At 37.8% G+C, this 14,039-nt stretch overlaps 1 protein-coding gene across 1 annotated transcript; it reads right to left on the bottom strand.

Moving 5' to 3' along the window:
* Nucleotides 1–12,505: 12,505 nt before the first annotated feature.
* LOC122693380 (olfactory receptor 4D2-like) lies at nucleotides 12,506–13,441 on the bottom strand. Its single transcript, XM_043900876.1, has one exon. The coding sequence runs from the start codon at nucleotides 13,439–13,441 to the stop codon at nucleotides 12,506–12,508; it is 936 nt and encodes a 311-aa protein (XP_043756811.1).
* Between the last annotated feature and the right edge of the window lie 598 nt (nucleotides 13,442–14,039).

Genomic DNA, 14,039 nt, shown 5'->3' with positions numbered 1-14,039 from the left:
TTTTGGATTTTTTAAACTTATTTTTCCACCCACCCCCCACCCCATTGTAGTTGTCAATTTTATTGGCACTATGAAATCTAATTAAGCTTTTGATTTTGTTTCCTTTTCTCAGTTTTTTTTTTTTTTTTTTTTTTTTCATTGTTTTTTTAAACCTCTGCCTCTACATTGGGCTTTTGCCTTTCTGTGGCATTTTCCTTTTTTTTTTTTCTTCTTTTTCCTTTCTTAATTTTATTTTTTTTTAAACTATAATTATTTTTCTACATTTATTTCTTTGTTTGCTTTTCCTACTGTTCTTTTCCCCTTCCAGTTAATCTTTAATGTATATAAATCTTTTTATCTACTTCTATTTAACTTTGCATAGCTATTCTTTCTTTCTTTTCATTCCTCTCAATATATTTGTTAGTTTTGTTTCATTTCTTTATTTCCCACATTGCACCTTGCTTTAGGTTTGTTTTCCAGTTTTTGCTTGAGTTAGTTTTGTTCTTAACTGGTAGATATGATTTTTGGTTTCCTTTGTTTCCTGGGTGAATCTATTGTACTTTATTTTTGTTGGACTGTTTTGATTTTGCTTGTGGGTGTATTTGTATATGTGTATATTTCATTATTTTAATTATTATTTGCCTGATTTTGTAACTGCCATTTGTCTGGCATTCATCTTTGGTTTCTTGTTTCTGGGTATTTGCTTTAATCCTACTTAATCCCGTAACAAACCACTTGTGATATCTTTGCTCTTGACCAAAGATCAGGTACTGAGCCTTTGGAGTGGGAGCACTGACTCCAAAACCCTAGACTACGAGAGAACTAACCCTGGGGAGTATCAAATAATGAGAACTCACACGAAGGAAACCGCTTTCATACAAGAACCAGGATCACCCAACCACCAGTAGAACCCTGTGCAGGACACCTCATCTAAACAATAAACAAAACAAAAATACAAACCAAATCATAACCAGACAGGATTACCACCTCCCTCAGCCTTGCCCATCAAAGGAAAAACAACAACAACAAAAAAGAAAAAACCCAGCAAAATCTCACCCTATATGAAGCTTACACAAACCACTGAACCAACCTTAGGAGGGCAGAAACCAAAAGGAAGAAAAGATTCAATTTTGAAGCCTGGGAAAAGGAGACCTCAAACACAATAAGTTTTTTTTTTTTTTTAAATAACGATAAGACAGAGAAATACTACACAAATGAAGGAACAAACTAAAAATATAGAAATCCAAATAAGTGAAGAGGAAATAGGCAAACTACCTTAAAAAACTCAGAATAATCATAGCAAATATGATAAAAAAAACCTTGAAAACAGAACAGAGAAAAGGCAAGAATCAGTTAACATAGACCTAGAAGAATTAAAGAATAAACACACAGAGACAAACAACACAATTACTGAAAATAAAAATACTCTAGAAGGAATCAATAGCAGAATATCTGAAGCAGAAGAATGAATCAGTGAGCTGGAGGATAAAATGGTGGAAATAACTTCTGAAGAGCAGCATATAGTAAAAAGAATGAAAAGAACTAACGATAGTCTCAGAGACCTCTGGGACAATATCAAATGCAACAACATTCGAATTATGGGGGGTCCAGAGAAAGAAGAGAAAAAGAAAGGGTATGAGAAAATCTTTGAAGAGATTACAGTTTGAAATTTCCCCAGCATGGAAAAGAAAATAGTCAATCAAGTCCAAGAGGTGCAAAGAGTCTGATACAGGATAAACCCAAGGAGAAATACACCAAGACACATACTAATCAAACTGACAAAGGTTACACACAAAGAAAGAATATTAAAAACATCAAGGGAAAAGCAGCAACTAACATACAAGGCAAACCCCATACGTTTAACAGCTCGTTCAGCAGAAACTTTGCAGGCCAGAAGGGAATGGTGGATGTATTTAAAATACTGAAAGGGGAAAACCTACAACCAAGATTACTCTACCTGGCAAGGATCTCATTCAAAATTGATGGAGAAATCAAAAGCTTTTCAGAAAAGCGAAAGTTAAGAGAATTCAATACCACCAAACAAGCTTTACAATAAATGTTAATGGGACTTATATAGTCAATAAACAGAAGAAGGAGATCTACAAAATCAAATCTGAAACAATTAAGAAAGAGGCAATAGGAACATATATGTCAATAATTATTTTAAATGTAAATGGAATAAACGCTCCAACCAAAAGATACAGACTCGCTGAATGGATACAAAAACAAGACCCATATATATGCTGTCTACAAGAAAGCCACTTTAGACAGACCTCAAGACACATATAGACTGAAAGTGAGAGGATGGAGAAATATATTCCATACAAGTGGGAAGCAACAGAAAGCTGGAGTAGCTATTCTCATATCAGACAAAATAGACCTTAATATAAAGAATATTACAAGAGATAAGGAAGGACAGTACATAATGACCCAGGGATCAATCCAAGAGGAAGACATACCAATTGTAAATATCTATGCACCCAACATAGGAACACCTCAATACATAAGACAAACACTAACAGATATAAAAGGAGAAATTGACAGTAACACAATAATAGTAGGAGACTAACACCCCACTCACACCAATGGACAGATCATCAAAACAGAAAATTAATAAGGAAACACAAGTCTTAAATGATACATTAGATGAGACGGATCTCATTGATATCTTCAGGACATTCCATCCAAATGCAGAAGAATACACCTTTTTCTCAAGTGCACATGGAACATTCTCCAGGATAGACCACATCTTGGGTCACAAATCAAACCTCAGTAAATTTAGGGAAATTGAAATTGTATCAAGCATCCTTTTGGATCACAACACTATGAGACTGGGTATCAATTACAAGAGAAAACTGTAAAAAACACAAACACAGTGAGATTAAACAACATGTTGCTAAATAACCAACAGGTTACTGAAGAAATCCAAATGAAAATCAAAAAGTTTCTAGAAACAAATGACAATGAAAACATGACAACTCAAAACCTATGGGATGCAGCAAAAGCAGTTTTAAGAGGGAAGTTTATAGCAATACAATCCTACCTCAAGAAACAACAAAAACATCGAATAGACAACCGAGCTTTACACCAAAAACAACTGGAAAAAGAAGAACAAAAAACCTCCCAAAATTATCAGAAGAAAAGACACCATAAATATCCAAGCTGAAATAAATGAAAAAGAAATGAAAGAAACAATGATAAAGATTAACAAAACTAAAAGTTGGTTCTTTGAGAAGATAGACAAAATTAACATCCTTTAGCTAGACTCATCAAGAAAAAAAGAGAGAAGAGTCAAATCAACAAAATTAGAAATGGAAAAAGAGAGATTACAGCATACAATGCAGAAATATGAAGGATTGTAGGAGACTATTATGAACAACTATATGACAATAAAACAGATAACCTGGAAGAAATGGACAGATACTTAGAAAAGTTCAATCCTCCCAGATTGAACGAGGAAGAAATAGAAATTATGAGTAAATAATGAGATGGATGAAACTGGAGCCCCTTATACAGAGTGAAGTAAGCCAGAAAGATAAAGAACATTACAGCATACTAACACATATATATGGAATTTAGAAAGATGGTAACGATAACCCTATATGCAAAACAGAAAAAGAGACACAGAAATACAGAACAGACTTTTGAACTCTGTGGGAGAAGGTGAGGGTGGGATGTTTCAAAAGAACAGCATGTATACTATCTATGGTGAAACAGATCACCAGCCCAGGTGGGACGCATGAGACAAGTGCTCGGGCCTGGTACACTGGGAAGACCCAGAGGAATCGGGTGGAGAGGGAGGTGGGAGGGGGGATCGGGATGGGGAATAAGTGTAAATCTATGGCTGATTCATATCAATGTATGACAAAACCCACTGAAATGTTGTGAAGTAATTAGCCTTCAACTAATAAAAAAATTAAAAATAAAATAAAATTTAAAAAAATAATTATGAGAAATTAATAGTAATTATGAATAATCTTGTTAATATGTACTGCTATGTACTTATCTATCCCATATTGTTTGTAAGCAAATTCTAGATATTATTCTTTCATCTATAATATTTGAGAGTGTAGCTGTAAAAGATAAGGACTGTTTGCAAACAAATATAATCAAAATATCTTTAAGAGACCTAAAAAAACTGGTCATTGTCCCTTAATATCAAATATCCAGTGCCCAAAGTTCTAATTATCTTATGAATGTCTTATTTTTGAATAATTTGTTTGAATTAATTTACAAACAACATTCAAAAGCAAGGCAGTAAAACACAAATTTGTACCTCTCTTTATGTTAAAACTTTTAAACTTCATTTTAGAAGCTCAGGTGGATATCAGCTGTTTACTGGAAGTCACCCAAATGCCAAAACATGGAGGTACATTTTTCTGCAGTTTCTGCAAATAAAAATCCTTCTTTCCTGTCTTCTTACTTTGAGTTAAATACTCAAATTTAACTCAATTTTTGGAGAATGATAGGTCCCAGTACCTCTTTACAGAGTAAATTCTTACCTGACCTCCTTCTCTCATTTACATTACTTGTATTTGAGTTCATGACCTCTGCTGTTAAGAGTTTTTCTGTATAAGACAGACTTTGCATCTCTGTCAACCTGATGTTGCCTCTGGTCTATCATATTCAGTCCATATTGCAGGTGCTTTATAAGACAATAGTCTTGTTTTTTGAGGTCTACCCAAATCCATTCTTAGCCTCTTCCCTTTGTTTGTCCCCAAACAAAACTGTGCACTTTCCTAAAACATTTAGAAGCAAGGCTTCCTGATGTGTGTATCTGATCCAGGATTGAAAATTTCAGCAAAAAATGTATTAGCCAAGGAGCTTCTGGAGAAGGTTTCTGCTCCATGATTACAGGCAAGATATGCAGAAGAGACTTCCCCCAAGTGTATCGTCACCTTCAGCCTTTGAATGAGATGTGTGAGGACACACACCATAGTGAAGCAAGGAGGCACCCTGGCTCATGAGGGAGAGGTCAAGGGCACCACAGACTCACTGGACCAGTGTCCTGATATCGCTGAGTTAGTGGGTTCCTGGGGGCTCACAGTTTTCCACTCCTGATTTTTCTTAATATTTTTAATCTTCCTCCTTCTTTCTTAGCTCCCAACTCCTGTTCCCTTTCTCCTCTACCTCTTCACTCTCCTCACATCTTTAACAACTTTGAAGTTGGGATGGGCTGAATTAAGGCCTTTAACTCCCCTGATTAAGTCTTTGATGAAACAGGATGTGGTATGAACAAACAGAGGAGCTCTATACTGCTCTGTCCATCCTCTCAACTCCCCTCTCTCTCCTCCTCCCTGCTGCCACTGAGACCCTACTAAGTAGATTATTCTTCTGCGTAATGTCCTCCCCTGGTTCTCACCTCCCTCAAGGTAAAACCTAAATGTATGGGCCTGGTCTCTTAGCACAATTCAGAGTGATCCCTGCCTGCTCTCCACCCAATGTCCCACCACTTCCTCTGTGCTCCAGCCTCGTCGAGGCTGTCAGGGGTCACGGAGTGTGTGCTGCCCCATTTCATCTCTGGTTTCTGTTCTTTCTGCCAGACACTTTACCTCCTTTGTCTGCCTGACAGACTTGAACTTCACTTCTGTTTAAATATCATCTCCTCTCCAAAGACTTTCTTCTCTCCCAGTCATGGCTATTTGCTCAGTCTGACAAACTTTGCGCATTCCCCTAGTAGAGCTCTCTCCTCTCTGAAATGCATTTACTTTCCTCATCAGCAGCTGAGTTCCTTGAGAAGAGAATGTATTCTTATTTTTGTATCCTCAGCATTGAGCATAGAGGTGGAATCAAGCTATCTTTTATTGCTCTCTTACTCTTAAAAAGGATAACCCTCAATTCTGTTAAAAAATTGATCTGAAACAAATAGCCAAATACTTCTCCAGCAAAGATGGGTTCATTTGGGACCAGCAGAGAATTGCAGTTCAGGGTCTGCACCCTTGGTGAGCCATGTGCAAGTCCTTCAGGGTAAGAGAAGAAGAATGCTTTTATAAACAGGGAAAGGAGAGTGGGAGACTGCAGTAACAAAGCATCCATGGCTCTCCACAGACTAAGACCTTGCCAGTCTCTTCATTGGAAGGAGGGAAGTCTTTCTTCTTCCTTTTGGTTTTGGAGGTTGTTGTAGGGTGTGAGAACTCCTCCATCTGTTCTCCTGATTCTACTTAATTGATGTTCTTGTTTATTAATTCTTTAAAGCATTTATTGAACTTTCACAATGGGCCAAATAACTCCAAAACAATAATACACTGGAATCATTTCTCTAAAGCAGACAAATTACATACAGTCCCACTCTGAGGAATCAACTTGGAGGCTGAGATGTGGATTAGTAGATACTTTATTATCTTATGTGTCTTGAGAAAAGAAGCATATAGACAGACAATGGCTCTTTTAAAAGAAAAGTATTTATTTTTTAAAAGAATGATAATTACTTTACAGAATCTTGTTTTCTGTCAAACTTCAGCAAGAATCAGCCATAGGTATACATATATCCTCTCCTTTTTTTTCCCATTTATTTTTATTAGTTGGAGGCTAATTACTTTACAATATTGTAGTGGGTTTTGCCATACATTGACATGAATCAGCCATGGATTTACATGTGTTCCCCATCCCGATCCCCACTCCTGCCTTCCTCTCCATCCCATCCCTCTGGGTCTTCCCAGTACACCAGCCCTAATCACTTGTCTCATGCATCCAACCTGGGCTGATGATCTGTTTCATCCTTGATATTATACTTGTTTCCATGCTGTTCTCTCAGAACATCCCACCCTCGCCTTCTCCGACAGAGTCCAAAAGTCTGTTATTTTCATCTGTGTCTCTTTTTCTGTTTTGCATATAGGGTTTTCGTTACCATCTTTTTAAATTCCATATATATGCGTTAGTATACTGTATTGGTCTTTATCTTTCTGGCTTACTTCACTCTGTATAATGGGCTCCAGTTTCATCCATCTCATTAGAACTGATTCAAATGAATTCTTTTTAATGGCTGAGTAATATTCCATGGTGTATATGTACCACAGCTTCCTTATCCATTTGTCTGCTGATGGGCATCTAGGTTGCTTCCATGTCCTGGCTATTGTAAACAGTGCTGCTATGAACATTGGGGTGCATGTGTCTCTTTCAGATCTGGTTTCCTCAGTGTGTATGCCCAGAAGTGGGATTGCTAGGTCATATGGCAGGTATATTTCCAGTTTTTGAAGGAATCTCCACACTGTTTTCCATAGTGGCTGTACTAGTTTGCATTCCCACCAACAGTGTAAGAGGGTTCCCTTTTCTCCACACCTTCTCCAGCATTTATTGCTTGTAGACTTTTGGATAGCAGCCATCCTGACTGGCGTGTAATGGTACCTCATTGTGGGTTTGATTTGCATTTCTCTAATAATGAGTGATGTTGAGCATCTTTTCATGTGTTTGTTAGCCATCTGTATGTCTTCTTTGGAGAAATGTCTGTTTAGTTCTTTGTCCCATTTTTTGATTGGGTCATTTATTTTTCTGGAATTGAGCTGCAGGAGTTGCTTGTATATTTTTGAGATTAATTCTTTGTCAGTTTCTTCATTTGCTATTATTTTCTCCCAATCTGACGGCTGTCTTTCCACCTTACTTATAGTTTCCTTTGTAGTGCAAAAGCTTTTAAGTTTCATTAGGTCCCATTTGTTTATTTTTGCTTTTATTTCCAATATTCTGGGAGGTGGGTCATAGAGGATCTTGCTGTGATTTATGTCGGAGAGTGTTTTGCCTATGTTCTCCTCTAGGAGTTTTATAGTTTCTGGTCTTACATTTAGATCTTTAATCCATTTTGAGTTTATTTTTGTGTATCGTGTTAGAAAGCGTTCTAGTTTCATTCTTTTACAAGTGGTTGACCAGTTTTCCCAGCACCACTTGTTAAAGAGGTTGTCTTTTCTCCATTGTATATCCTTGCCTCCTTTGTCAAAGATAAGGTGTCCATGGGTTCATGGATTTATCTCTGGGCTTTCTATTCTGTTCCATTGGTCTATATTTCTGTCTTTGTGCCAGTACCATACTGTCTTGATGACCGTGGCTTTGTAGTAGAGCCTGAAGTCAGGCAGGTTGATTCCTCCAGTTCCATTCTTCTTTCTCAAGATTACTTTGGCTATTTGAGGTTTTTCATATTTCCATACAAATTGTGAAATTATTTGTTCTAATTCTGTGAAAAATACCGTTGGTAGCTTGATACAGATTGCATTGAATCTATAGATTGCTTTGGGTAGAATAGCCATTTTGACAATATTGATTCTTCCAATCCATGAACACGGTATGTTTCTCCATCTGTTTGTGTCCTCTTTGATTTCTTTCATCAGTGTTTTATAGTTTTCTATGTATAGGTCTTTTGTTTCTTTAGGTAGATATACCCCTAAGTATTTTATTCTTTTTGCTGCAGTGGTGAATGGTATTGTTTCCTTAATTTCTCTTTCTGCTTTTTCATTGTTAGTATATAGGAATGCAAGGGATTTTTGTGTGTTAATTTTATATCCTGCAACTTTACTATATTCATTGATTAGCTCTAGCAATTTTCTGAAAGAGTCTTTAGGGTTTTCTCTGTAGAGGATCATGTCATCTGCAAACAGCGAGAGTTTCACTTCTTCTTTTCCTATCTGGATTCCTTTTACTTCTTTTTCTACTCTGATTGCTGTGGCCAAAACTTCCAAAACTATGTTGAATAGTAGCCGTGAGAGTGGGCACCCTTGTCTTGTTCCTGATTTCAGGGGAAATGCTTTCAATTTTTCACCATTGAGGGTAATGCTTGCTGTGGGTTTGTCATATATAGCTTTTATTATGTTGAGGTATGTTCCTTCTATTCCTGCTTTGAAACCTATATGCAGGTCAAGGTGGCATATATATATATGCAGGTGGCATATATATATGCCACCTATATATACATACACATATATATGTATACACTGGAATGGGTTGCCATTTCCTTCTCCAATGCATGAAAGGGAAAAGCGAAAGTGAAGTCGCTTAGTCGTGTCCAACTCCTAGCGACCCCATGGACTGCAGCCTACCAGGCTCCTTCTTCCATGGGGTTTTCCAGGCAAGAGTACTGGAATGGGTTACCATTGCCTTCTCCAGTACGGATGTGAGAGTTGGACTATAAAGAAAGATGAGCGCAGAAGAATCGATGCTTTTGAACTGTGGTGTTCGAGAAGACTCTTGAGAGTCCCTTGGACTGCAAGGAGATCCAACCAGTCCATCCTAAAGGAGATCAGTCCTGGGTGTTCATTAGAAGGACTGATGTTGAAGCTGAATCTCCAATACTTTGGCCACCTGATGCGAAGAGCTGACTTCATTTGAAAAGACCCTGATGTTGGAACTGATTCAAATGTATTCTTTTTAATGGCTGATGTTGGGAAAGATTGAAGGCAGGAGGAGAAGGGGACGGCAGAAGATGAGATGGTTAGATGGCATCACCGACTCAATGGACATGAGTTTGGGTAAACTCTGGCAGTTGGTGATGGACAGGGATGCCTGGCATACTGCATTTCATGGAGTTGCAAAGAGTCGGACACGACTGAGCAGCTAAACTGAACTGAACTGATAAAGAATAATATAAATATATAATAACTTTATATATAAAAAAAGAATAATGGGAGCCAGATTCATCACAAGAGAAAGGAATTATAAGTATAGAAAAATAAAAATAGAAAGAATTCCATGACGTTCCTTTGGGAATAGAAGTATCTGTGTGAATATATGATTTTCATTAGTTACATGGATGATAGAGGTAGATAGATAGAGAGATGATAGATACACAAAAATTGAATGGGACTGTTATATATAAGCACACCCAGCACTCAGATTTGCCTTTCAGTACCATTCTCCTCAAAGGAAGCAGGACTGTTTACTGAAATAGGTGATTCCAGAGCTGGAGCAGAGAAAGCATAAGATAAGCAGGGGGCATGTCACTGGGCCAGTAAGAAAAGATGTGCTCAAACAATGAAAAGAACACAGAAGCCAGCTTACAGACTCTGACTGGCCAATTCTGGGGTAAGTGGAGCATCGAAATAAGTCATGATAACAATAAATTATAACTCAATGGCGGAGCCTGGTGGGCTGCCATTTATGGGGTCGCACAGGGCTGGACACGACTGAAGCAACTTAGCAGCACAATGAACAATAAAGGAAAATTAATTTCACACAGGTATAAATAAATAAATGAATAAATTGGAAGTTTTGTAAGAAACTAGAGATTCACAGTCTCAAAGTACTTTCCTACAAAATATTTTCTAACTTCCAAAGGAAAATGAGTAACTTAAGTGATAAGCCTAATGAACACCTCTTAGTAATCAAAGTGATGAGACATTAGCAACAGGATAAAGCAAAATCTCTTACACCTCATAGGCTGAAATAGCAGCAGAGAATGACTTCTGTAATATTCCTCGTAAAGTCACAAAAATGCCATATCTGACTGTACAGCAGTATTGGTAGAAATGTCTTTTTGCAGAAAATGCACACAAAAGTTAAGGAATGGTGGGCATCAAGTTTGTAACTTATGCTCAGACTTTTAGGGAAAAAGTACATTATGCTCTACTTGCAAATTTTCTGTAAGTGTGAGATTTTTTAAAAAGTTAAAAATGCTTTTAAACATTTTTTAAAGCTAGAAGAACTACATAGCAGAATATCATATCATTTTGTCCTCTGGATAAAAAGCAATTTTAAAAAATATGATTTCAATATGAACTAACACTAAAATAAAACTGACTACCTGAAAACTAACACAAAAAATAGAGAAGGCAAATCACAAACTGAAAGAAAGTACTGTAATAAATACAACTGATAATAGATGAACCGCTAAATTACCTGAGAACTCATACACTAAATAGAAAAAGTCAGAGAAAAGGGAACGAAATGCATTCATGAGAAACCTGCATACAATAAAAAGTATGGAAGGAAATGTTAGAGAAATGCAAATTAACACTACAATGAAATTTCATTTTTTTACCCACTAAATTAGCAATAATGAAGAAATCTGACAATAGCAAATGTTAAGAGGATATGAATCAATAGGAACACTTCAACACTGCTGATGAAATGCAATGCATTAACAACTTTGGGAAAGAATTTGGCATGATTTTGTAAAGGTAAATCTTTGAAGATCTCATGGCTCAGCAATTCCACTTTAAAACATTTAATGACTCATTGTTCCTCAACATAACAAATGGAGACAAGTAGAAGAAAATTCAAAAGAGCATTGTTTGCAACAGAAAAACTGGAACAATCCCACTAAGCTTATTCTCACAAAGGAATATTATACAGCAAAAAAAAAAAATACTACAGCCAAAGAGAGTAACATGTGGCATTTAGAAACATAGTGTGGAGTGAATAAAAAGCAAGCCCCAGAATATTATATACAGTCTAATATTTGTATAAAGCTCAAAAAAGCAAAATAAAACAATATGTCGATTATGTAAAGGTGTGCTGAGATTATTTTTTATAAACGATGGAATGATAAACACAAAATTCAAGAAAGCGCTTTCATTTGGGGAGAAGTGATGTGGTAGAGAGCACCTATAGGGACGTTATGGTACCATGTGATTCTTGAACTGACTACTGTATACATGACTGTTTATACAATATATTGATAATGTATATTATAACTTATATACATTTGTTGTTGCTGTTGTTCAGTTACTAAGTCTTGTCTGGCTCTTTGTGACCCCGTGGACTGCAGCACTCCAGGCTCACCCGTCCTTCACCATCTCCCGGAGTTTGCTCACATTCATGAACATTGAGTCGATGATGCTATCTAACCATCTCATCTTCTGCTGCCTCCTCCTCCTTTACCGTCACTCTTTCCCAGCATCAGGGTCTTCTCCAATGAGTTTTACACGTGATCTTTTACTTGTAATAATTATTATACTATATTAAAATATACAGTGAAAATATCTGAATACTCATGATAATTTCCAATTTGAAAATAAAAAATACAGTTATATGGATCACCCAATGTTTTGTCACAATTTCTGATTCTGTTACTGGGAGGTTTGGGGTCACATATTAATTTCAGCAAGTTTGTTGAGGAAGAAGTTATGAGTTCAAGAGAGGCCAGATATCTCATTCAAGGTCATCCATTTGGTAAGTGTTGGTTAAAATCTGCAATTTCAGGCTTAAGACTCTGGATCCTGTGCAGTTTCCACCAATCCAGACTCACACCAAAAGGGAAAAAGAGGTCAGGTACAGAAAACAGAACTGCTCTTCTAGGGGAATGCTGTCATCCTAAGAGGAAACTGTCCACCAAAATGGCAGAAGAGAAGGTGTGACTTTCCATAATGCTTCCATGACAACACATCTCCTTGTCACAGGAGTACTCAAATCAACATCAAAATAAAAAATAAGGATATTATCAATTTTGCTAAAAAAATCTGAGTAAGTTGCTTAGGTTTACTATGTATTCACTTCTATGATAATCCATACAACAAAAACACAAGTTATGAACAGGGGAGATACAGTAGCTCTCTATGCCCACTCTACAAATGGAAAACAAAGTCAAAGGGAAGTGAGGAACCCATTGTCACTCACTTTTACAAGCCAGAGGATGCCTCCCTAATCTCTTCACTGCTGCCTGCATCTCCTGGTTCCTCAAGGTATAGATCATGGGGTTGAGCATGGGGGTCATGATGGTTTGGCTAATGGACACAGCTTTGTCCATGGATAAGGAGGTGAAGGGCCGGGCATAGAGATAAATGCTTGGGACAAAGACCATAGACACCACAATGATGTGGGTTGTGCAGGTGGAAGCTGCCTTCCTCCTCGCCTGCCCTGAGTGGGACCTCAGCATCACCAGGATGGCTGAGTAGGAGACCAGGAGGAGGAGGAACCAGATGAGGACCAGCACCCCACTGTTGGAAATGATAAGGAACTCCTGCAGGGAGGTGTCCATGCAGGCGAGTCTCAGCACTTGTGGAACATCACAGTAGAAGTTATCTAGGATGTTGGGGCCGCAGAAAGGCAGAGGGAGCATCAGAGCCAGTTGGGAAATCGAATGGATGAAGCCTCCCACCCAGCTGGCCACCACTAGCCCAGCACAGACCTGAGTGTTCATGATGGTGACATAGTGGAGGGGCCGGGAGATGGCAACAAGGCGGTCATAGGCCATCACTGAGAGGAAGAAGACCATGGCACCTCCCAGAAAGTGGAAGAAGAAGATCTGGGCCATGCAGCCCTGGTAGGAGATGATCTTCTTCTTAGAGAGGAAGTCTGCCAGCATCTTTGGGGCAGTGACTGAGGAGAAACACAGGTCTATGACAGCCAGGTTTCTGAGCAGAAAATACATGGGTGTGTGGAGCCTGGAATCAGAGGTCACTGTGACTATGATGAGGAGGTTTCCCACGACAGTGGTGATATAAACAAACAGGAACACCAGAAACAAGAAGAGCTGGAGCTCCTGAGTCTGTGAGAGTCCCAGGAAGACAAATTCTGGCACCCACGTGTGGTTCCCTGATAACATGGTGTCTACTCCATACACCTACAGAAAACACAAACAGCAATGAATTAGTGCTCAGAGGCTCAAACTGAGTGTCCAAGTTTAGATGACGGACATTTATGTGCATATCATAATTCCAGGTGCTGACTAAATGGCCTTGGCCCTGGAATGTGTACCAGTTGGTACTGGAATATATATTCTTGAGATATCTTAAATCCATTCATGACATATACAACCTGCTTTAAAAAATTCAGTGTAATATAGTGATAGGAAGACACTTGAAGTCCAGCAGACATGTAGACAAATTACAGTTTCTTATCCTTGAGATGTGATCCACAATAAGTTATTCAAGCTCTTTGTCTCAGTTTCCACTTCTATAAGGTAGAAATAAAAGTGTTGTCTCTATAAAATCTCTAGGGGATTAAATAAGATAACACATAAGGTTCCTAGAATAGCATCTGAATAATAAATAGTAATCACTCACCTCTGTGTAGTCTCCCACTGAAAACCTCCTGCCTCCTTAACAGTCTCTAATACATATTTGTACCAGTCATTTCTCATGCAATAGCTATTACATCTAAAAGTTAGTGAACTTTTTGTATTTCTAGATTTTTCCTCCTGA

Source organism: Cervus elaphus, chromosome 5, assembly GCF_910594005.1.
Source record: "Cervus elaphus chromosome 5, mCerEla1.1, whole genome shotgun sequence".
Lineage (NCBI taxonomy): Eukaryota > Metazoa > Chordata > Mammalia > Artiodactyla > Cervidae > Cervus > Cervus elaphus.
Note: the sequence above shows the minus strand (reverse complement) of the source record. Positions and strands in the feature narration are given on the sequence as shown.

Bases quoted from the DNA above. Each gene is read 5' to 3' on its own strand.
- LOC122693380 (XM_043900876.1), bottom strand. From the start codon at position 13,441: ATGTTATCAGGGAACCACACGTGGGTGCCAGAATTTGTCTTCCTGGGA.